The sequence below is a fragment of the Narcine bancroftii genome, chromosome 7 (assembly GCF_036971445.1).
Source record: "Narcine bancroftii isolate sNarBan1 chromosome 7, sNarBan1.hap1, whole genome shotgun sequence".
NCBI lineage: Eukaryota > Metazoa > Chordata > Chondrichthyes > Torpediniformes > Narcinidae > Narcine > Narcine bancroftii.
Genome location: NC_091475.1, coordinates 44,644,438 through 44,670,747, shown reverse-complemented (window position 1 = coordinate 44,670,747; position 26,310 = coordinate 44,644,438). Strand labels below are relative to the sequence as shown.

The 26,310-nt window shown below is 39.8% G+C and overlaps 1 protein-coding gene across 19 annotated transcripts in view; it reads left to right on the top strand.

Annotated features, from left to right (window-relative positions):
* The window catches only part of LOC138738838 (adhesion G-protein coupled receptor G2-like), a 121,208-nt gene that overhangs the window by 631 nt on the left and 94,267 nt on the right, over positions 1 to 26,310 (top strand). For 18 of the 19 annotated variants that reach the window (XM_069889915.1, XM_069889909.1, XM_069889903.1 and 15 more), the window contains exons 2-5: positions 9,799 to 9,908; positions 12,003 to 12,641; positions 14,057 to 14,092; positions 20,498 to 20,539. In XM_069889915.1, the coding sequence (XP_069746016.1) occupies positions 9,800 to 9,908; positions 12,003 to 12,641; positions 14,057 to 14,092; positions 20,498 to 20,539 (826 nt within the window). In that variant the 5' untranslated portion in view covers position 9,799. The remainder of the gene's footprint in view (positions 1 to 9,798; positions 9,909 to 12,002; positions 12,642 to 14,056; positions 14,093 to 20,497; positions 20,540 to 26,310) is intronic. The other variant, XM_069889912.1, reaches the window with a different exon arrangement.

Here is a 26,310-nt window from a genome sequence, read left to right as displayed (position 1 = left end):
TGGAATGTGAGGTGGAGGTTAGATGATTTGGCACTGGTCGTTGTTGGGACCAGGGCAGTGGAGAGCTGAGGGTTGGGGAAGGGGTGTTAGGTCGGGGGTGGGCAACTTTAAAAAAAAATCACATTCCACCTTAAGCAATCTCTATGCTCTGTGATTAGTAAGGGATTGTTTAAAGTGGGATGTGAGTGGGAAGGGAAGGTTGAGAATCACTGCTCTAGACCCAATTGTTACTGAAATATTTGGCTTGAGAAAAATTGCCATTGGCCCATTTCCTTTGGAGTTCTGAAACCATGCACATAACGAGTCAATGAACTACCATTAAAACAGTGGTTTTCAAACTTTTACTTTCTACCCCATACCATCTTAAGCAAACCCTTACTAATCACAGAGCATAGGGAATACTTAAGGTGGAATGTGAGTGTTTTAAAAATGTTAGGCTATAGATTGACGTGGAGGTTGGGACTGGGGGTGATGTTGAGGCTGGGGATGTTGGTTGAGAATGGGATTGTGGTCATCCTTGAGGTAGTGATTGGGGCTGAGGGTGATGGTTGAAGTTAGTGATGGGCAATTGGAGCAGGCTTGTGTTAGAAGCCAGAGGCAAGGCTGATTTCTGGTTGGGGTTATGTGGTGGAAATTGGGAGGTTGAGGTTGGAGCTGTGAGTGGTGATATGGTGATGGTGTGGAAGATCTTTCATCTTCATATCAGTCTGTCCTCAACATAATGATTAATTTGCAGATACAGTGAGCCAGAAGTTATTTAATTTTGGGGTGGTAATTAAATAGTTATGATAAACAGGTGTATATACACGCACATCCTTCCCCTTTTCTGTCATTGCCTCTCACCTTGATCATCTCCCCTGAAATTCTCACTTTGCCTGAGATGCAAGAGGTTGCCATCTGGCACAGAATCTCAACTCCAAACATTTACCATACCCCTGCCTCCACAGATGCTGTGTAACCTGCTGAATTCTTCCATCAGGTTGAATTTTTTTTTCACTTTTCTGGGTTAGTGTTTCCAGGGCACCCTCAAGTAAATAGCCTACACTGTAGCTTGTATTAACGAATTTATGGGTTGGCTAAACATTAAGGGCCGAAGGGCCTGTACTTTATTGTAGTGTTCTATGTTCTATGTTAGTTATTCAAAAGACCTTGAGAAATGTGGACATTGCCTTTATTTTTGAAAAAGAAAACTAGTAACTCAATCAAAAAGATCATTAAAACTTCCCAAGCTATTGATGAGGAAGTGGAGAGTTTACTATAATATCTTTCATCGATTATAATGCTGACCAATATTGGGGTTATGTGCCTTATGAGTCTTTATACTATCATTTAGTGACTCCATTAAGGTTGTGTCTTGGTCTCTCGCTGTCAGTCGACTGAAACAATTTAAAAAAAATCTCTACCATCGTACAAGGCTGTCTCACAATTACACTGTTCCTGGTTGATAAATCAGTGCACTATGACAACCCTGCAAAAAGCTGAAGAACTCTGGCTTTGCAGGAAAGACCAGAGACAGTCTTAGCTCATGTCTTGACCTGTAACAAATTCCCCGGGTGAGAGGGTGTAAAATATTTCTGGGGAGAATTAAACTCGATTTATGTCTCTCATGTTTAATGTCAACACGGAGCTACAATTTCTTCATTGCTATGATAAACCTGAAGAATAAATGTAGAGGGAAAAACCTTCTAACCACAATAATTATTACAATATTATTTAACCAAATAAGTTTAGGAACTTAATTGAATGATTGAATCAAAAGAGCAAAGACTGAGAACAATATCCTTCCAGGTGGTGTTGGTTGGCAGTGGGATGGTGACCTGGAGAGCAGGCAAACATATTACAAATTGTTGTATTGGCTCATCATGGGCAACTCAAACAACAGAACAGATGGCCTGGGTTTTGTACTTCTATTAATTTTCTTCTTGAGGAATGGTTTACTTCGTGTCTATCTCTGCAAGCAACCAATGGGTTCTGCGTGGGATCCATAAACACTGCTGCCAAGAGGGGCAGCTGGTGCTTGACTTGTTTGGGGTGCTGTGTTTTCCTTCTGTAGTTTGTTACACTGATGCTGGGGATGAACTGTGTGACAAGGACATTTCCATCCTTCTCCAATGCACTCTTAGCAAATCTACATTCTTCAGAGAGGTGGGTGACTGTCTCCACTCCACTGTAGTCACCTTGGTGAGAAAATGTGTTGTGGGATATTTCTGTTGTACAGTTTTGATCTGACCTGGAGGGTTCCCTTCACTGCCAGCCAGGCCAAGTTCTGGTGCTTGTTAGTGAGCAATGGCAATAAGGCATTCCGCCAGATAACCTGCATGGTCTGCACAGGGTACCACCCCACCGTGTCCATCGAGATCTCGTCTCTCAATGTCTGCAGGATGTTCCATGATGACCATTGCCTGATGGCCTTGTGGTCAAAGGTGTTTGCCTGGAAAAAAATTTCCATGGTGTGGCAAAGTCCAGCTGACTGGGACCATGCGTGGCAATGGAGAAGGCCCATAGTTCGCAACACCTGGGAGAGGTAGAACCTTAGCACATAGTGGCACTTTGTGCCCTAGTACTTTGCTTCCATGCACAACCTGCTGTAGCCACACATGAAGGTGGTCATCATGATGAAGGCCACATTGGGTACACCCTTGCTGTCATTATCTGGTGACATGTACATGGTGACCCTTTCATTTTGGATGCCCATATGAACTGCAAGACTGCTCTGCTGACTGTCAGGGCAGAGATGCAGGGGATGTGCCACACCTGCACCATGTACAGCAGTACTGAGAGCACCCCACACCTGATGACCAGGTTCTTTCCTGTAATTGAGAGGGAGCATTGCACTCACAGACCCAATTTCTGGTCGACCTTTGCGATCCACTCCGACCAATTTTTTTTGCATGCCTCCACCTCTCCAAACCAAATCCCCAACGCCTTCAGGTAATTAGATCTGACTGTGAAGGGGATGGCGGACTGGTCTGCAGTTACCGAAGAGCATTGCCTCACTGTTCTTCGGTTTTATCTTGGCACCTGATGCAAGCTCAAACTGGCTGCAGATGCTGATCAGTCTACGGACCGATCATGTGTCTGAACAGTAGGCAGTGATGTCGTTCATGTACATGGAAGCTTTGACCTGAGTGCCTCCATTGTCAGGCAACAGTGTGTTGATGCTTTATGTACCCGTCTCCACGGTAATCAAATATAGCTCTTGAATGAATTTTGCGTAGTCTTACAGTAAACATATTATGATAAATCTTAAACTTGTTTGCATCTAAGTGACTTTTTAATTCTGTTCTAAGCTATAAAAATAAAAAAGGAATACATTCTAGGTTGAATTATATACCTCACATAAATATTTCAATATATAAAGGATATTCATTTCTTATATTGTATTATTATATTTCATTGCCTTTGCTCACATATAGCCAGCTCCACTGACATCTTCCACATAAGAACACAAGCACTTGGAATTCCCATCCATTCCCTTATACACACTTTAACATTCATATTAATATTCACCATATTAATTGGCACCAAAGGCCTTCTGGTCCTACTTCCTTGTGATCATGCTTTCCATCTAAGTTTGTGCAGTTTTGACATGATCTTGTTTCTCGTACATTCTGAGATCCCATACACCTTCTTAACTACCTTACCCATTTGTCTTGCAACCTTTAAGCACCTGTGGGCAAGAACTCTCCATTCCACCTCACCTTTCAGCATTCTACCACACTATTAATTTACTTTCCAGCCAAAATGCTGTATTTCTGCCAACCTGACCAGTCCTTTGACATCAATCTACAGTCTGCTGTTTTCTCCTTCACTGTCAATAGCATGAATTATTTTATTTGTAAATCAACCACTAGGAGAGTTTTTATTTGATTGGGCAAATGCTGGTGGCAGCATTGACTATTGGAAGTTTTGGGCTAATGGTTAAAGCATGTTTGAGATGAGAAAAACTTATAATTCTCAGAGAAAGTGCATAGGTAGGACTTGCATTCATTTATAAAAATAGCAAAAATAAAATTAGGACTTGCATTTATTGTGCCTCAATAATTTCCAAAGTTCTTTTGGGACAGGAAAGTACCTTGGAAACATAGTCACTGTGGCAATGAGAGGAATGTGTGGCACTCCTATCATGTCAAATGGAGGAGAATGGTGGGCAATTTCTCATCCAAAATAATCCGTTCTCCATGAAGATCAGTATCGCAAAGGCCTCGTTTTATAAATCTGTTTTCACTTTGCATGACTGATCAGTAATAATCTGCACCTGTAGTTAAAAGAAATCCCAACTATAACACAAGAATTTCCAGAAAGATGGCTGAAAATTGCAAGTAGTCATTCTGTCACAGTTGGGTAACAATGTTATATGAGATATATGAAATATCTGCTGGTCTGCCCACAGAACAGTCACTGAATTTTTGATACATGTGATGATAGACTTGAATTTAACATTTGATTTAGTTACTGCATTAAAGTACTGTAAATGCTACAATTCCCTGTCCACGTACTTTAAAAATCTTGCTTTAAATATTAGCACAAACCGATTTGTCTGTATGACAAAGTGTGACAATATTTGAAATATCCTAATTTTAGCACAATCTTCGAACTAGCATTTTGAACCTGCATTCTTTCATTCCTGGCCCTCTGGATTTTGGAAGATTTTTCTCCTTAGTTTCCCGATCAAAGCCCTTGGTGATCTTCACTGCTGTGAGTGGAACAATTGTAGCCAGTTTGGGGTTCCGATAAGTCACTCAGATTAATGATATTGTAGATTTTTGGCAAGCATCACGTTGAGTGATCATTGTCAGAAATGTCTGAAGAAGAAGATGAGAGACAATGAAGAAAAATATACCCCCAAAGGAATGATTAGATTCTGCCTTTCCTGGTCTAGTTTATTCCTTTATTTTACTGGCACTGTTAATGAAGTCATTTGTACAGGAACTTGAGTGAGGATTATGAGGTCTGTTCATCCACTGTGAGCTGAGGGCAGAGCATACAGTAGTTCTGTTTAATACTTAAAACAAAATGACAGAATATCAGAATACAGTTGTTTGCCTTTTCAATTTCGGCATCAATGAGACTTGCATATTGTTTGATGCATGAGAAATTATAAATATGATGTGCTACGCATTCATTCAAAACTGCAACTGATTGGACTTAATTTGGCATGGCTATTAAGCACTATGGAAGAAAGATAGGCAAATGGATACAGATCAGAGTTGATTAACAGAATGATGCAAAAGAGTTAAATTGTTGGAGATCAGCTTCTGCAGTCATTACTAAAAATTTCAGCCCATTGTTAAACATTCTTCATTCCACATTGTAACTTTATTAATACAATAAATCAAAAAATGGAAATCCGTTCTGTTTTCACTCTTGTTCTATCATTGTGGGGAAAAATGGCACAAAAAAAGAGTTTGTAGCTCTGTGTTAAATACAATGGCCTGACATTAATTAATCCAATGAAAAGTAGTGCATCGTGTCCAAAGATAAACTGGCTAGTATTTTTTTCTAATATTAACCCTCTTTGTATCACATGCAAATCTGAAATTGCTACATTGACACATATATTTTGGTCTTGTCCATCTTTGGAAAAATATTGGAAAGAAATTTTTAATTTTAAATACTTTGATTTATCCAAAATCAGGTTGTCTGAAACCCTGTTATGCAAAATTAAAAAAAAAAATTCAGATAAACGAGGATGTCGGAAACAAATCAGAAACCCTCATTTATCCAAAATCTTTTTGGAGCCGATCTGGCGGCTGCAGCAGTGGACCTCGTGCTCCCGGTGCCGGCAGCAGTAGACCTCGGGCTCCCAGCGGCAGCGGGAACATGAAGCTCCCGGGCAGGAGCGGGTCCCTCGAACTCCCAGCACGAGTGGGGCCTTGGTGGGGAGGTGTTGTGATCGGTGGTGACCAACATTTTTTGCTGAGAATTAAACATTATTTTTAATGCTTAAAAAGCCTTACCTTGTTTGGTGTTTAAACACTGTTACAAGTGATTTGCTGTTGCTACTGGACTGTTTTTTAAAAATCACCAGTTCTCCAAAAAATTATGATCTGAAATAGGCCCGGTCCCGACCATTAAGGATAATCAGAGTTGTACTGTACATTCCAGGTGAAGCTACGACCCAATCCAATAATTGTTCTTTTCAAGATTATTGACCCAGACATAGGGAGTTTTTCTGTATCTGTTCAATGGGTTGTGGCCTTCACTACATTGTTGGCTAGAAGATCCAACCTATTCAAATGGAAAATCTCTAGACCTCCAACAGTGTTTCAATGGTTCTCTCATATTATGTCCTATTTAAGTGTAGAAAAAAAGTTAGATATCATGTATTTGATTTATTGGTGAATTTTAAGAAATATGGCGACCTTTATGTCTTATTTTGATTTGATGTAAATGTTCTAAATGTGATTAGATGTATTTACTCTTCGAGATGAGATATAGTTTTGCCTTTTGATTTACAGTATGAAACAAAATATATGTAACCCTTTGGATAAGCTGCTCAGCTAATTTTTGTTAGTTTTTTTCTTTTTTTATTAGAGTAGGTTATATGGGGCTTTTATATAATCCTTTTGATATTTTTCTTTTTAATTTCACCCAGTGCAGTGGAGAGGACACCGGTGTGTGTGTGTGTGTGTGTGTGTGTGTGTGTGTGTGTGTGTGTGTGTGTGTGTGTGTGTGTGTGTGTGTGTGTGTGTGTGTGTGTGTGTGTGTGTGATATTGTATTTTCATTTTCATTCTTCATTGCATAGTGGAGTTTTTCTACACAAACTCCAACAATTGTCAATATCATTAACATCATTATCAATGATGTTGACATAAATTACATTTTGTATTTGTTAATTCCTTATAGTCCTCTTAAGAAGTTTGACTGTTGTTTTTTTTTTACCCCCTTCCCCCCCCCCCCCCACCCCCGACATTAAACATTTAACACCAAACTAATTATACTTCCACACAATGACCAAGACACTCACAACAAAGGTATGAAACCTATATTTGGGGATTTATGGATTTGTTGTGCTATAGGCTGCCTTCCTTTTACCGTAGCTTTCCCTGGCTAGAATAGGATGAATCCCCTTCCATTTCCTCACCAATGGAGGGGTGAATTGGGAGGGCAGGCCAAAGTGGTGAAACACAGTGGTTCAGACTACAACTGAGCCCCTATGTAGTTCATGTAGGGCTGCCAGGCCTTCAAAAAAGTAGCATATTGTTTCCTGAGGTTGTAGATAATTTTCTCCAGAGGAACACAGCTCTGTATTTCTGTGTTTCAACATTCAATGCTCAAGTAGGAGTTGGACTTATAGGCAAATGTTATCTACTTCCTGGTCACCGCCAACTTGATAATGAAAATTTGAATTTGAAATTTGGACAGCTTCATTGTAAGTCTTCCATCCATTCTGGTTCCCAGCAGGAAGAGGCTCTGGGTCCTGTGGGAATTCTTTGCCTATGATTTTTTTTTTCCAGGGCTTGGACCAATTCTACCCAAAAGGGTCTCACCTTGGCACATGTCCAGGTTGCATACACAAAAGCCCCTGTCGCAATGCCGCATCTAAAACCTTGGTCTGATCATTTAGGCTTAGATCTGTTCAATTTTTGTGGTGTCAGGTATGGCTGGTGCAGAAAATTGTACTGCACCCCAGCCTATACCACGTGTTGATGACCATAGTCATGCTGGTCTGGCACAGATTGCACTAGCACCGTTCATCAATTGTTATTCCTAAGTCTGACTCCCACCTCTGTCTCAACTTGTCAAGACCTGGTTTAGGGCCTTCCATTTGGAGCAAGAAGTACATTACTGAAATGAACTTCCATGTGCTCCCCCTTCAAATCATGGTCTCTATGTCACTGCACGCTGGTAAGGCCATCGTTGGACTTAATTTGTCCTGTTGAAAAGATCTAATTTGAATGTAGCAGTCAAACATCTTATTTGATAAATTATACTTATTCCTAAGTCGCTCAAATGACATCAGCCACCCCCGCTCATTACAGTCCTCTATGCACTTCACACCATTTTGCCAGGTGTTGTATTGTATTTCTTATAAAAAAGATTAAAAAAGAAATAAAGAGTGGATCTTCAGAATGCCACCACACTACATTGTGGCTAGCTTTTACAGTGAGATTGTAATTGCTGTCAAATGTGAATTGAGGTATTTCACTCAGGAACCAAGCAGGCTTTCCCCCAATAATAATGCTTGCTTCACAGCAGTAAAATGCAGCTTCCAGGAAAGTTCAGGACCTTTACCTCAGCTTTGGGCAAATTTGTCAGTGTGGGCATTCTTGGATACAGAATGCAACTGTGACGTGACTTTAGATCAACCTTTTTTTTGCCATTATTCCATTCAGTTAGACTGTGCAGGGAATTTGAGACTAACCAGGGAGTCATTTGCAGGGCATTCCCTCAAGGTTCTTGGGCAAAAAGTAATGCTGGATTCTGTTAGGTGGTTCCTTCGCTGACTAACAAGTTACTTGTTAGAATGCCTCATCGGCTGAACGTATCAACAAGCATCAAGTTCTTGCTTGGCTGAGAAAGGACCCTCTACTTCACATCCTTTCTCCACAGGTCACCACACAGTGCCCTTGAGGGATGAGAATGTAATCCCTCTCCTTCTAGATTGTGGGTTTGGAAATGGGATACTTTGGTTTATGTTGAGGTTCATCTGATAATAGATGCATTATGTTGGACTTTTGCTCCAGAAGCTGTTCCTTTGGTTACATCCTGAGTCAATCATAAACTCCTGATGGTAGCAGAGTGAAGAGGGCACGGCCTGGGTGGTGGGGGACTTTGAGGATAGAGGCTGCTTTTTTAAGATACCACCTCATGTCGATGTCCTTGATGGAGCGAAGTCTGGTGCCTGTGCCGAGTTAACAACCCTCTGGCGTTTTATTTTGTTCTGAGAGTTGGCGCCTCCATATCAGGCTGTGATGCAACCTGCCAGAATAGTTTCCACAGTACAGATGTAGAGGTTTTCGGGAGTCTTCAGTCTCATACTGAACCTTCACAAGCACCTCACAAAGTATAGTCACTGGTGAGCCTTCTTCATGATTCCATCAACGTGGAAGCTCCAGGACAGATCCTCGGAGATGCTGACACCCAGGAATTTGAAGTTCTTGACCCTCTCCACTACTAAGGCCTCGATGAGGGCTGGGTTGTGTTCCCCAATTCCCTCCTGAGGTCCACAATTTCCTTCTTAGTTTTGATAACAATAAGTGCAAGATTGTTGATGCGACACCACTCAAAAAGCTGATCTATCTCCTGCCTGTACACTTCCTCTTTGCTATTTGTGATTCTGCCGACAACTGTGGTGTCATTGACAAACTTGTAGATAGTATTGGAATTGTGTCTGGCCACACAGTCATGGGTGTATAATGAGTAGAGCGGTGGGCTAAGCACACATCCTTGGATTGGTGGGGTGCCTGTGTTGATAATCAGTGAGGAGGAGACATTGCTTCCAATTTGTAATGACTGTATGAATAGCAGTATGTTGCATTATTCCTGTAGTATGTCATACATTTGCAAAGGTTATGAATACTTCTGAAATTTAAAAATGAAGCCGATCCTTCCATCCCTGTGTGTTTCCAAACTAATCTCTGCACATCACATATTCCATTTGCCCAGTCATTGTGCTGCTATTTCAGCTGACCAGCCCCTTGGCATGGAACTCCCTCTACAAATCTGCCTTTCTCAATACTAGCTTTCATATCAGGGACTATGTGTTAGTTGCAGTGTGCATTCTAGCTTGCTTTATGTATTGATTGCCCTGTTACATGCTTTTATTTGTATTCATCTTGGTTTCGTTTCAGAATGGGGTCCCATAGAGGGAGTTGCTCCATTTCAAGCGGTTGGATGCTTCCTAAGGCTCGTATTTCCTTCTTCCGTCTGGTCTTATTCGTTCTAGTCTCTGTACTCCACGGTAAGAGCCAAAGGTGATGAATCATAACCGTTGATTTCGTCAGTGATCCCATTTCTCCCAAGCTGCTCAGAGGCCAAGTTCAGAACTGTTTTGTTCGACTCAGCTCTTCCAAATGTTATGTAGCTGTCACATGTTTATCACTTTCCAAATTCTTTAAATTTGAGTGTAAATGTTAAAATTTTAAAGGGTGAATTAATGTTAGCATTGGAAAAAATGGGCTCAACCTGGCCCTTTCATCCTGTCGAAAGGAATCCCTCTGTATGTCTTGAAAGTGCAGCAGGAATCCAACCGCCTGCTGGTGGAAAGTGGAACCAGGAACTGCTGTCACTCATTGTTGCAAAAGAAGTTACTGTAGGATCTACTGTGGGAGTAAAGCCAGAAACCCTAATGCAGACAGCGGGATATATAAAACATTCTCTACTCCTGGGCCCAAGATAGGAGTGAAAACTCACACCACCGGATTCAAGGTCCATTCCTTCCCCACTGAGTCTTGCAATGATCTCTTAGATTTCAGATTTATTGTCAGAGTATATGCATGGCATCACATATAACCCTAAGATTCTTTTTATGGTGGGCGAGGCAGAATCACCACTTACTCGTAGTGGCGGAAAAAAACCTGCACTCGTCGTACATGTGTAAACAAAGAAAGAAATGTAAACAAACTGTGTAATACAGAGAGAGGAAAAAAATCAATAAAGTGAAGAGTCCCTAAATGAGTCCCTCATTGAATTTTTTATTGAGGACTCTGATGGTGGAGGGGTAGCTGCTGTTGCAGAACCTGTTGGTGCAAGTCTTGTGACATCAATACCTCTTTCCTGACGGTAGCAGCAAGAACAGAGCTTGACGAAGGGCTCAAGCCTGAAATGCCCATTATGTATTTTTACCTTTGCTATGTAAAGGACACTGTTTGACCTGCTGACTTTCTACAGCATTGTGTTTTTACTTCAACCACGGTGTCTACAGACTTTAGTGTTTTACTCAAAACAGAGTGTGTGCTGGGTGGTGTGGACCCTTGGTGATATCCTTTTGTTCTTCAACACTGTTAAGAATGCTAACATTAACCATGCACTCTAAATATCCAATTCACCCAAGGTTGAATTTGGCCTGTGCACTATGTAGTGCAAAGGAATTGAATGATAAAATTAAGGTGTGTTTCCACATTCTTATCCACACCTTTAGACTATTCTGTTTTTGATCCACCTTCACCATTGTCTGAATCAAATTGCCCCAAGCAAGTTCACACAACTGTAAAAAACAGAATAGCAAAGAAATAGTGATTGAAAAATGGAAAAAGTGTTACTAATGCTGAAATTAAAAATGAAAATTTCCAAAACAATTTAGTGGGAGTTGTAGCTTCTCAGCCTTGCCTGCTGTGTGTATATATATATATCCAGCACTTTCTCATTTTATTATAGAAAAGGAAAGCTGCAGGTTTTCACAAAGTAGCAAGATTTGAGTGGCCTCTGGATTGGAGCCTCATTAAATTATGACAAGCTCCTACTCTTGCTGGTTGCAGCCTTGTATCTCTGTGAACCACTTTCACTGAGCCTGCAGAGTGGATGATGGTGGGGGGGGGGGGGGGGGTGGGGGAGAATGTGGGGAGATAGATAGCGACATCCACGTGGATTGCATCTGGGTTAAAACAACTGATGGACATCTCTGAACTTCCTGCCATGCCTTTGAACGTAACCACAAGAGAGAAGCCTTTGTCTGGTATCTCCAAAGAACATTCTAGTGATAGATCAGAACAAAGTCCTTGGAACATTTTACACCCTCCTCCTCACCCTGAAATCCCCTGTGGGAAATGAAACACGATTGGAAATTCCTCCTCCAGCCAAGCATGGCTGTTGCAGTGCCATTTTTAGTTACTGTCCTGGTGAGTATGGCTCAGTTCATAGTGTCATTCACTGATCCAAACCAAGTCGATGTTAAAGATGAGAGTAGCATTCAAAAACAGAACTTGAACTTCCAATAACTGATCTGAATCAAAGAGAATATTTTGCGGTAGGATTTTGGTTGCTGAATATTCAGACGTAGTTCTTCTTTGATTCTCATCCTTAATGACACTGAGCATATTCAAACTCTGTTTTCCAGTTCCTTCAGCCACAGGCATCAACCTCAAAGGTCAAAAAGCTGTTTTCCAAATTAACAAACCCAACGAATATGGGACCTTGTCACCAACAATAAAGATCCCTCCTCTTAAAGAATTTACTCTATGCGTGGACATCAGGCTAAAAATGAAAGACAACAAAGGAGTCGTAGTATTTTCCTACATCACAGACAATCAGAGAAACTCTAAGCATGAACTCGGCATCACAGTAACAAGCAGAAAACTAATATTCTGGCTGTTTCATCAGAAGATTGAGGTGGAGAAAATCCTTGCCTTGCATAGATGGCACTCTCTGTGTTTAACATGGCATTATCAAAGTAAAGAAGCTCTTATCTATGTCAATAAAACATTGGTGCACAGTAAAACTCTGGGTAAAAAAATTCTTGGACAAAATGGGAGCCTGGTGCTTGGGCGACAGCACAGGCGAAAAGTAGATCTGCTGCAAATCGAACTTGAGAGGGCATTTGTTGGGGACTTGTACTTGTTCCGATTATGGGACTTTGAAAAAGATCAGCTGTCAATATCTGAACTGAACTGTGAAGATGGGACCATCATCACCTGGGACAGCCAACAGTGGGATTTCATAGGAAAAATCTTGGAATATGACACCACATTAATTTGCTGTAAGTTTTGCTGCATTTCGTTAAGTTTGCTGATGAAGGTGTGATCTTTGATTTTATCCATCAGGCTGAACAAAAGATCCGTGCTTCCAATACTAAAATAGTAACAGGGAGGAGGTGGATGAGATCAAGTTACTTATAGCTCTATTGAGTCTTCAGACTTGACCTTCATTTTGCTACCAGATCTTTTCTTTCTTACATGACACATGAAACTCTGTCAACAAACAATGAGTAAGGCTGGGACTAATGTAAAAATAGATGTTTGACACAGGTCTATTTCTTTGCTCCATCTTTTTATGACCAAAATCTATATAATTGCCTGAAGAACCAAAAATCAAATTTAGAGAGAAAAACATATTATTAATTGACACACTGTCTGTGATTTATGTGATTTGCTATTGCACCTCCATTTTATAAGATGTGTATTCCACCACAGCCAAGATTAGGTTTAGCTCTGCTTGGATGACATGTACTCAATCCATACTCAGAAAGCCCAGGCAGCAATTTGTCCCTCAGGTCTTCTATCTCCTGGAGAAAGAAAAACTCCTTGAAATGGACTTTAGCCATTCCTTTCAGAAATTTGTAAGTATATGTTGGATTTTGATTTAATAAGCAAGTGCTGACATTTCATGTTTCATGAACATACAGCAATGATGTCTGGGCCTGTAAACCAAGCAATGGCAGCTTATTCAATGGCCCAGGGGCTGACATACACATGTAGTTCTCTGTGATGCCTGCCTGTCAGGTACTCAATGATATTTTGAGTGCATCTTCATGGCCTGGGTACATATTTATAATTTGCACCAAGGATATCTTTCTATGGTACAGACACACAGGGATTATGCATGGTTCCTATCTTTATATAGCACTCCAGGTTGAGGTGCTCAGTAAAACGGGTTTGGAATTCTTCTTCTGTGGATACTGTCTGAGTAAGGAAATCGACGGAATAAGAATCATGGCTGAGAAAATGGAGATGCTTGGTCTTTTTAAATGGTGCTGGTATATGGACTGATCTTTCTCCTATTTCCATAATTTGCTACCAGTTTTTAAAAAAAATACACACCCAGGTATTATTAATATTTAGTTAAGAAACTAGTCTTTATAAATGCATTTTACTCCAGTGATAACATTCGTTTTGCTACAAAAAGTTACATTGGTTGAAAAAGTTTGAATTCTTTGTGATATAAATACCTTGCTTTTATGTAAGGTTCTTGTTCTGAATGCATCAACTTCAAAAAAGCGATGGACCAAAAAATATCACTGGCATATGTTTACTGGTAACATTGTTATTCTGATAGACCTGAATTCCATCATGTCTCCAAATAATTCATATAACTACAGATTTTCTTTTGAGCATTATTACCTGATACTGGCTTATTTAGGTCAAAATAAATACTGATATAATTCTGATCTTTTAGGTGAACAGGTTTTTAAACCATGTTTCAAACAATCAGGTAAGATGGGAACATTACATGTACTCTGGGAGCTTCTAAGTTTAATTGTTCTCCTTCACCATTAAAGGTCTTATGCAAAGATACATTTTTAGCACTTGAAGGGCCAGTCTAGTGGGAATAGTGAGAAGCAGTTAATGTTTGAAAGTTTTCTTTACATTATTAACTGGAGGGATCAGAAGAAAGTGAAGAGTTTACAGCCCCTCCCTCCAAATCCAGTAAGATTTAGATTACTGTGAGAAGCAGATTATGTGGAAATATTATCCCATTGTATGTTGACAGTATCTGCACATTAGGCAAGATCTTCTTCAAACATTGATACAGCTTGAACTTCATATGATTCCCACATTTTCTCTCCTGGATCCTGCTTCACACACTCTTTTTTAGAGACACAGCATGGTAACAGACCCTTCTGGCCATGAGCCCGTGCCACCCAAATTAATGTAGAAACCCCGTATGTTTTTGGAGGGAGAAAGGAAATCAGAGATCTCAGAGGAAACCCATGCAGGTCATGGAGAGAGCATATAAACTCCATAGAGATGGTGACAGATTCAAACTCTGATTGCTGGTGCTATAATAACATTGCATGAATTGCTATTTGAACTGTGCTGCCCTACAATATTCCTGACAACATCTTAAAATAGACCCCAAATGCCTTTTAGTTAATTTCAGATTACTGCTTAATTACCCTTCTATTTCTGCATTATCCCTTTGCCTCGACTATATCCTATGGTCCCTCAAGGCAGCTCTCTCTATAACCATTCCCCAGTATAATCGTTCGGTAATGGAATATCTGTGGTGCCCTTCTTTTTTTGTCATTGTCACCTTCTAAAATTTCATGGGTAGATTCCTCATTGTCAAAGAAGGGTAAGGGAAAACTACAAAGTCAATTAGAAAGATATAAGATTAAAAAGCAGGTACAAAAAATGTTTAATTGTCAGCAGTTGCATCTGTGGTAACACACTTGTGATGCTATTTGGTGGTGTTTTCCAGACCAATGTTGGAGCCTTTCCCTTCCACCACTGTACCACCAGCTTCCACTCTAATGTACATCAATCCATTACCAAGAGGTAGTGATCCAAGAGAGTCGTCACACCTGATTGAACACTCTGTCACCCCTTTATACTGATGGAGTCCAGCAACTGTTATTCATGATGATACTGGAGATTAGTAAGGCCAGGATGTTTAGCCCTTATTTTTTAGTACAGTGCACTGCATTATAAGACTCACAAGCTTTGCAAAAAATCTTTAAAGGGTCTCTATTTCACTTGGACATAATTTTGGGGGAGAATAATAGTGACTCCAAGTCTAGGTCCATTATTGATCTGTGGAATTTTTCAAAACACCCATCTAGGAATGCTGTCCAAATCCTACTTGGAATTGGCATCATGTTTGGTGATTGTGTACCTGGCTTTGGAGCTATATATCAGGAAGGATTTCCCTGGTGATAAAGGGTCCCCGTTATTGCTACCCTGCCACTCTTGGGGATATCATGATGTTTCATTTTGATGTTGATAAAACTTGTATAATTGGCTTTTTAAACCAAAAAATGTTAAACTATTTCTCAAGATTTAGGCATTGTGAGCAATACTGGCATTTATTGTCCATCCTATTATTCTTGAAGAGATGGTGATGGGTCTGTCGGTGTGAAATCCTTTGGTACCAGTTTGACGCAACAGAGTACTTTCCTAGAGGTAAATCACAGGATCCTGTTGAGACTGTGGTTAAGTGAAAAAACACACAAATGCTGGAGAAACTCAGCAGGTCAAACAGTGCCTTAATGTAGCAAAGGTAATGATGCATTACCAATGTTTGAGCCCTTCATCAAGGGCTCAAGCCCGAAATGTTGGTTCTCTATCATTACCTTTGATGCATAAAGGCATTCTTTGACCTGCTGAGTTTCTCCAGCATTTGTGTGTTTTTTCAGAGTACTTTCCTAGGTCTCTTCCAACAAAATGGTGTGGGATTAAAATCACATGTAGGTCAAACTGGACAAAAAAGGTAATTTTCTTTCCCTACGGGCATCAAAGAAATGGTGGAATGATTCAACGCCTTTGTGGTCACACTTTGTGATATCATCCATTATTTCAAAAAATGAATGCACAATCTTATGTTATGGTGGTGGCCTTTGAATTTGTATTCTAATTAATTCAATTTTCTCATTTATGGGTCTGATAAAATATAACTTCTCTAAACTTATTTTGTATGTGTGTCCAGAAAAAGTAGTTTCCTCTACAAATCCATGCAGTGACCCAAAATTTTTATCTGATTGATATTGTTGTATATAATAATCTCATATTAATAGTAATCCAGAATTATTTATTTTGTTTGCAGCCAAACATACTTTTATTTTTGTCTTGAAAGTAAGAATGAAGCAAAATTATAGATTTGAAGTTTAATTGTGCTAGTAGATCTGAGTGAAGAATGACATTTGGGCATTGGATGGATGTAATTATTTGCATGGCACCATGTGTGACCAAAATGAAACATTTAATTTCATTCACCCTGGATACTTCAAGGATGAGAACCAAAGCCTTTTTCCTGCATGAATTCAATCAGTTTTGGTACTCTAAATAAGCTTTTATCATCTGGTAGCCTTATTTAGACTTTTGAGTTCAAAGAGAAAAATAATTAACACGCACCAAAGAGCCAGGCATCTGGGTTACAGCGGCGGGAAGGTCGACCTCATTGTGCTGATTGGATGGGTTTGATTGTGATTCCAATATTGCTGTTGATAATTGCACTATCAAGACAATGTATGATCAAAATTATAAAGCTTCCCTACTTCTAGGGAAGAACAAAACTTAGTGAGTTGGCCCAGGCATTGTCCTCCTTCCCAAATACAGAAGTGTATTCATAGATGGTGACACCCTCAGAAGTTTTGCCAACATGTAAATCTTCATGGTGAATATTGCTGACCTTTCAAGTGAGGGGCACCACCATTGAATATGATCATTGCTATAACTGATTATTCTTGCAAAGCATACTTCCAACAAAAGTGAGGCTAGAAATAGGAGGATAATATGGTTAAAGATATGGTGCAGGAGGGAGGGCTGCAGGTTTTTGGATCATTGGCCTCTCTTCCAGGGAAGGTGGAACCTGTTCCAATGGGATGAATTGGATCTGAACTGGAAGGGGACTAATATCCTTGTTTGCCAGTGCTGCTCTGGTGGGTTTAAACTAGCTTTGCTGGGGGAGGGAAACCAGAGTGCCAGAACGGGTAGAGGAGTGGTGGAGGGAAAAGATGCTGTGAAAATTGCATGCACTGTTAGAATTCAACGGGTTGAATGTGTTGGAAATGATCTCAGGTGCATCTATTTCAATGCAAGGAGTATTGTGAGAAAAGCTTAGAGCGTGAATTGGCATGTGGAATTATCACATTGTGGCCATTAATGAAACTTGGTTGCAGGAGGGTCAGGACTAGTAGCTCAATGTTCAGGGCTTCTGTTGCTTTAGATGTGATAGATGGGGGGAAGGGATGAAAGGGAGAGATGTGGCATTGCTCGCCAGGGAAAATATCACAGTTGTGCTCAGTCAGGACAGACCAGCAGGCTCGTCTACTGAGGCTAATGGGTGGAGCTGAGGAATGGAAAAGGTATGGCCACATTCATGGGGTTGTATTATAGACCACCCAATAGTCAGCGAGAATGGAGGAGCAAATCTATAGAGAGACAGCAGACGGCTGCAGGAAAAATAAGGTTGTTATAGTGCGAGATTTTAACTTTCCACATATTGACTGGGACTCCCATACTGTAAGAGGGCTGGATGGCTTGGTATTTGTCAAATGTGTTCAGGAAAGTTTCTTAAATCAATGTATAGAGGTACCAAACAGAGAGAGTGCAATCCTGGATCTCCTATTAAGGAACGAGACAGGAGAGGGGACAGAAGTATGTATAGGGGAAGTTATTGGGTTCAGTGATCATAATGCCATTAGTTTTGTTAATTATGGATAAGGATAGGTCTAAGCCCTAGGGTGGAGATTCTATATTTGAGAAAGGCCAATTTTGAGGAAATAAGAAAGGATCTAGAATGTGTCGATTGGGATAAACCGTTTTCAGGCAAGGATGTGCGAGGTAAGTGGAGGACCTTCAAAGGTGAAATTTTGAGAATTTTGTATGTTCCTATCAGGATCAAAGGCAAGGTTAGAAGGCATAGGGAACTTGGGCATCTGGTTCAAAAGAAGAGAGAGGTGTATAACAAGTATAAGCAACATGGAGCAAATGAGGTAATGAGGAGTATAAAAAATCTGAGAAAAACCTCAAGAAAGAAATCAGGAAGACATAAGGTTGCTTTGGCAGACAATGTGAAGGAAAATACTAAGGATTTCTACTGGAATATTAAAAGCACATGGATAGTAAGAGACAGAATTGATCCCCTTGAAGATCAGAATGGTTGGCTTTGTATGGAGCCAAAAGAGATGAAAGACATCTTAATTTTTTTTCATCAGTATTCATTCAGGAAAAGGGCATGGAGTCATGGGAAATAAGTAAAACAAGTAGTGAGATCATGGAACCTAAAGAGGAGGAAGTGCTTGCTGCCTTAAAGGAAATAAGGGTAGATAAAACCCCAGGGCCTGACAAGATATTCCCTCGGAACTTGAGGGAGGCTAGTTTAGAAATTGTAGGGGCTCTGGAAGAAATATTTAAAATGTCCTTAGTCATGGGGGTGGTGCCAGAGGATTGGAGGGTAGCTCATGTTGTTCCATTGTTTAAATTATAGGCCGGTGAGCCTGACATCAATAGTAGGTAAATTATTGGAAGGTGTTCTAAGAGATCGGATATACAATTATTTGAATAGCCATGGGCTGATTAGAGATAGTCAACAAGGCTCTGTGCATGATAGGTCACGTTTAACCAAACTTATAGAGTTTTTTGAGGAGGTTACCAGGAATGGTGACAAAGGAAAGAATGTGGATGTTGTCTACATGAACTTTAGTAAGGCCTTTAACAAAGCCCCACATGGGAGGTTAATCAGGAAGGTCAGTTGTTAAGTATTCATGGTGAAGTAGTGAACTGGATTTGACAATGGCTGGATGGGAGAAGCCAGAGAGTAGTGGTGGATGATTCTCAGACTGGAGGCCTATGTCTAGTGGTGAGCCTCAGGGATCAGTGCTGGGACCCATCAATATCAATGATCCGAATGATAATGTGGTAAATTGGATTAGCAAGTTTGCAGATGACTCTAAGATTGGAGGGGTTATGTACAGCAAAGAAGATTTTCAAATCTTGTAGAGGGATCAGTTGGAAAAATGGCAGATGGAATTTAATGCAGGCAAGTGTGAGGTGTTGCATTTTGGAAGGACAAACCAAGAAAGGACATACACGGTAAATGGTAGGGCACTGAGGAGTGCGAGAGAATAGAGGGATCTGGGATACTGATACATAATTCCATGAATGTGGTGTCACACGTGGATAGGGTTGTAAAGAGAGCTTTTGGCATATTTGTCTTCATAAATCAATGTACTGAGTAGAGGAGTTGGATGTTATAGTAGAATTGTATAATTCATTGGTGAGGCCAAATTTGGAGTATTATATGCAGTTTTGGTCACCTAACTACAAGAAAGATATCAATAAGATAGAAAGAGTGCAGAGAAGATTTATTAGGATGTCACCAGGACTTCAGGAACTGAGTTACAGGAAAAGGTTAAAGAGGTTAGGACTTTATTCCCTGGAGCGTAGAAGAATGAGGGGAGATTTGATGGAGGTATTTAAAATTATGAGGGGGATAGACAGAGTAAATTTTTCCACTGAGGGTAGGTGAGATACAAACCAGAGGACATGGGCTAAGAGTGAAAGGGGAAAAGTTTAGGGGGAAACATGAGGGGGGACTTCACACAGAGTGTGGTGGGAATGTGAAAGAAGAAGCGGTGTAATGCAGACTCAATTTTAGCATTAAAGAGTCATTTTGACAGGTACGTTGGTGGGAGAGGTATGGAGGACTATGTACTGGGTACTGGTCAGTGAGACTAAGCAAAAAAAAATGGTTCAGCACAGGCTACAAGGCTTAAAGTGGTATGTTTCTGTGCTCTAATGTTCAGTGGTTCAATGGCTGGTTCATGATGAGGAGCCTGGGTCAATCTTATCACCTCAACATTGGACAAAGGGTTACCACCTCCTCTCAGCACTTACCACATTGGAATACAGCTGGTGTATAGCTATCTCATTCCTCTAATAGCATGTAGAGATCATTCTGCTCATCCAGGAGCTCTCAGTGGGTGAGTCAAACCACATGTAAATGCAGCCATTGGGAGTACCGCAAAATGCTATCTTCAGTAAGTCAAGGCTAGCATGAGACTAGTTCAAATTCAGATTTGGTAAATAGTTCAGCAGCAAATTAGTGTGAAACGTGAATAATATTTACTTTCTTTCACCACAAGTCCTTCTAATATTCATTGATGTTGCATAACAGAATATGAACTCCACGGTGCAAGGATCTCACGGAGATTGCTCGGTAAGTAACCACAGGCATCAAACAGACCTAAAAATGAATTGTTAGATTTCATACATTTCAAAACATACATTGCCTTGGCATTCTTTCACCTAATTTAATTGCCCCATTCTTCAATGAACAAATAAATTAATCTTTATGAAGCTGTGGGATAGCTCAAATTAAAGCACAAAAATTAAAAAAGGGGAAAAAATTACCTGCTAAACTGTGGAATATTAGAGTGTCTGATCCATGCACTAAACAAAAAGCTACTTAATAGTCTTGACATAACTAAAGTGTTCCTGGAAAGAAGAATGATCTTTTGCCCTTTGTATTCTTTAATGAATCACAAGGCCATGAGTCAAATTTTACCCATCATTAATAGCAGAGAATAGCCATGGATATTAGTTTATTCAACAGCAGAAAGCTTATTTATGGCTTTATGCCCCAATGATTAAACTGAACAGGAATCTGGGTAAACCACACATTGATGAATTGTATAATTAAAATTTTACTTGGCATTTTCTTTTATGGAACCATCAGAGTCCATAGACAAACTGGAAGCACTCATGAATGAACTATCATGAACCTGGTGAAACAATTCATTCTTCAATAATGTAGCACACTAATATGATAAATAAAAAAATTGTAAAATCCTAAATTATTCACCAATAAATCTTGTTAGCAAACAAGCACTGCACACTTGATAGAAAGTGCACCGACCACTATTGATATGTGGGATGAACAATCTAAACTGGATCAGGAGAAATCTTTCAGTTTCTGCACCTTTTTAGCTGTCTAAGGAACAATTATAAACAATGTTCATTTGTACTCCACATTATTTGTTCCAGTTTACTCTTGTCTCTATTGTTTGTTCTGTTTGAGAAACAAGGTCATCTATGGTTGTGCATTCCTCTGTTTTAACTTGCTACAATACCTGTCTACACAATAGTGTTTTCCTTACTGACCCATACCTCTTTAATTTTTACAGTCTCCTCCAACACTCAAGATATCTGCACTTTAATTCTGACCTCTTGAAATTCCATGATTTTATTCACTCCACCACATGGTTCTGACTTCAGCTACTAAAACAAACACTTCGCAATTCGCTCACTAAACCTTGTTATCTCTCAGACCTTTTTTCCTCAAATTGCTCTTCCAAACCCACCTTGTTCAGCTCAATACTTGCTTGATAACATTCTCATGAAGGGCCTTGAGAATGTGTACATTAAAGGTACTCTACAATTGAAAGATGTTACATTTCGCCATCATCAAAGATACATGTAACATACAATTTCATGATGCGCTTGCTGTCTGATCCTATTTGTAGAAATCTGCACAGTTGTTCAGTCCATGCTTGCCTCCAAGGCTTCCTGTTCAAACTACCTCCAGTAAAATTAAGAAGTCCCCTGGGTTTCTGGAGCTGTTCATTAATAAACCATATAGACTAAAAACACCAAATTGCCTCATTGAAGAAAAAAAGCCTGAAATATTAATGTTCTTTTGAAGTAATATGAGAACCATATATGTATCGACCTCTTCAGAAAAATTGTGCCTTGCAACTACATCTTAAATTATAATATTTAGATGTACAGCATGGTAACAGACCTTTCTGGCCCAAGAGCCTGTGGCTCCCAAATAAACCAAGTTAAAACAGAGGAATGTACAACCCCTGTATATTTTGAAGAGTTGAAGGAAAGCAGAGCACCAGGATGAAACCCATGCACACACGGGGAGGACACACAAACTCCTCACAGACAGCACCGTATTTGAACCTGGGGCACCAGTACTGAAATAGCAGCTAACCACTACACTAGCTGTACTGCCCTTGTGGATAATTAAATTAGATGCAGCTCTTTTGTTAGTCTTAATTTTTATTTTGCAGAAATTAGCTTTCCTTCAAAAGACACGTCGTGGTATTTTATTCAATGTCTATCCACCAACTCTCCATATTTGTGTGCTCTTGGTTGCTTTAGTGGTACCCTTTGAAAATTCTTCACTTGTGAGCTAGTGGAGTGTGCATTTGATTCCACAGTGATCCAATAACAGACTTTGCTTCATCCATGCAGCGCTGATTTATCCGGAAGTTTCTGTTACTCCTGCACGTTAATGTATTGAGTTTTGAAACAGCAGGATAGATTGGCATGCTTGATCTTTAAGGTCATTCCATTGCTCAAAATTTTGTAACAAGCATAAAGCCTGGGTGACTATTGAGGTGAAATGAAGCATTCTGGGTAAGTTAGTTTCTCAAGTTAAACAATTTAAAAAAAAACTATATATTGCATTGTTACCTTTACTGCAGTGCTATTGACCATAGTTGATGGTGTACAGTAGGCTGCAACTATAAATCAATATGACACATATGCTGCACTGTTTTTGAGATGTACTTTGGGTTAGAAATGCATTCACGCAAGTCTTTTTAAAAAAAAAATGATGCTGTGAAGTTGAAAATCAAATTAACCCAGAGTAGAAGAAGTTCAATTTCTTACAGTATTTTTAATTTCCCTGGCACCTTTTCTCCAGAATCCAACAGCTGCAAATAATGTAAACGTTAGTGCAATACACAATATTAATTGGTAAAAAATTTTCAAAGCCAGTGATCTCAAAAAAGACAGCTTATATTTACACACACTGGGCAGCTCAGACTTGTGGGCTGAAGAGGCCTGTTACCGTACCATATGTCTAAATTTTAAAAAATTTAAATAACAGCAAACTTTTACTAATCTTGTTTCTGTTGAAACTATGCACCTAAAAGGGCAGACTCTATCACTGAACTCTTTGTCCTGACTGAGAGCCATGACCTCTAATAGCCTTGAATATAATCTTGCCTTTTTGCTGATGGAGGTCAGGGTGATGATCCTTATCTTCCTGGATTCAATATCATTCCAAGTTGCTGCTTCTGCCTCTCTGCACAGTTTATGCTCATTGTTGCATTAAGAATTACACCCAAGAACCTGAGACTTCATCTATTTTTCACTCATTCCATGGGAACAGGAAGAGCAACGTAGAGATATTCTCCAAATTGCAGACACTGTACTCAGGTCCTTTGGTAATCTTCGGGCAGAGGTTGTTTGTTTTCCATCTTGATTCCTGTGCGCAGGCACGAATCTTCGGTTGGCTCATGCGCAGTTCGCGTTTTGGAGTTCGATTGGCGCATGCGCGAGGGTTAGGGTGTGAATTCAATATCGTTAGGGCACTTAACTCGCAAGCATACACCAACTGAACTCCAATACGCGAACCCACCGTGCATGCTCCAACTGAAGACTCGTGCCTGTGCACAGGAATCAAGATGGGTGTGCCAAGCTCACAGACCCCAGGATGCTGACTAACAAGGTAAGTGGGGACATTTTAGCTCTTACATCCTTGTTATAGTTTCTCAAATACAACATAAACTCTGTATATTTTATATTTTTTCTTTATATTTTTTTAACAAATGTACACAATTCTGATATACGTCCATTCTGAGATACGATCGGTCCAAATTACAGTTGTAAGTCGGGAAGTACCTGTATCCACTCTTTGATTGGCCAACACTCCCTGCAGCTGGAAAAATGTTGATTGTATGGTGTTATGTCCTATTAAAAATTCCTTGCAAAAGTCACCATGCGTGTTACAGTCCAGCACAACTTTGGAGTTGCCGTGTGAAACCCAACAGCATTGTTCATTGAATGGAATTTAAAGTTTTAGCTCTTTATTTGACTTTAATAGTGTTCTGAGAAAACTGCCACACTTTTAACACCAAAAATATGGTATGCACAAATTAGAAAGGAATTTGCTTTGATCTCAGCTTCAGAACAGATCAATATCAAATCTTGACATGAAATATCTTTAATATACCCATCTGCTAGGACAAAACTTCCTAATGTAGTATACCTGAAACTCTGGGAAACTGCAGCTATTTGGAACTAACCCACACTCTTTTGTCAAGTGGACAACCCCCCCACCCCCGCACTTGTCTTTAATCTTTAAAACTCTCAGCCTCATTTTGACTGTAATCCAAAGCATGTCACACCCTCCAACACCAACTTAAATACTGAGCTAAATAAAAATGAACACTGCTTGTTGACCATATGGAATTTTTTCCATCAATGTTTCTTAACTCCTGTTACCTTAAAGGTCAAAAAGTGTTAAATCTCTGCAGGAAAGACAATGTAATAGATTAGTCAGGATGATAATGATGGGCAAAAAGTACATTATTTTTTACCTGTGAAATCAAACTCCGAGTAATATTAATAGGCCAACTTTGCAAGCCCAGAGGAAATGTTGGACAAAAATAAATGATATTGACCACACCTAACATGGGTGAGTCCAGAACCAGAGGGCACTAATGTGCTAGTTTAATACTCTGATGAGTGGGGAATGCATTAAGATTTTTTGATGCAGGTGCAATGTTGAAGGAATGGAAAGTCCTCTTATCAAACTTCCAACCAATTCTTTTTCACCAGTACTGATGGAAACTTTCCAAAGTAAGCCCTGGTCTGACAATATTTAATCAGTTGATTGTCTTGAATAGATGTAGAACACCTGTGGCTTTGCATCTTTTCTCTTCCATTTCATTATTCAAATATAACATCGCTCAAGGACATGTTGTAAAGAAATGAGATTGAATTGTATGGTAAATCTGCCCTATGCAAATTTATCTTTCATTGACTTCAGTGGAAAGAGAAATGGTGCCGCTTATACCATCTCCAATCACCATTAGAAAAATTACTATTTGCTTTAAAATAGTAAACCAATTTGTTGAGTCTTTCATGGAGAGGGACAAATACCTCAAGCAGTAGAAGATGTTTATTTTCAGGCCAATGTGGCAAAACTTGTGTTTCCAGTCAGCGGATTAGTATGTAATTCATGAAGATTTGAAATGTAAAGATCAGTGTGTTTACAATTGATGAATAGCTTTACATTTCAATCGTAACAAAGGCATCTTTCATTTCTCCTTTCACTCTACATACTCGTATCAGTAAAGGAACACCATCCCGATAATAAGAGTACAATATGTGGAATTATAAAATCATACTTCATTGAAAGTCCCCTTGCTCTCTTTGTCCCCATCACCATACATCTCCACCTGCTTTTACGCCAAATTTATTCTCTTATTCTCTCAACATTCCCATTGTCCTCTCAGAATCTTTCCTTCTACCTATGTGCTCAAGATCATTTTGAGTGGCCAATTAATCAAACAACATGTACGTCTTTGGGATTGTGTGAAGAAACTGGAGCACCCAGAGGAAATTTGTTGGGTCAAAGGAACTAACCCACACTATTTTGTCAAGTGGTCAACCCTTGTCTTAAATCTTTAAAACCCTCAGCCTCGTTTTGACACCTCCCTGTCAGCACTAGAGGTCAGGATTGCATCTGAGCCACTGGTGCTGGGAGGCAGCTGCTTTCCTACCTGACCCACTGTACATCCAGTCTTTGATGACTCCCCTTCTGCAATTTGTTTTCTGCTCATATGTAAGTGGAGGAAATGGGATATATTTTCTGATCATGGAAGAATGCAAATGATTCCTGGGGGAAAACATTTTGCACAGCTGACTGCCATTGACTTTGTCCATATTTTAGATTGAAGCTGTCATACAGTGTGATTATTTTCATCAATCTTGGGGAAATAGCTGAAGCCAGACTGTCGAGAGTTCCAAGATTTTTAACCAATAACGCTGAAGGGATCTCTCTTTCTTCTTCGATGGGGCTGACTTCAACATACTCATTGGAATCCCCCCCCCCCTCTATTTTAGAAAGAAGGGCGAGAGAAAGGGGACAACTGTCCAGTTGGCACAACTTCAATTGGAAAAATT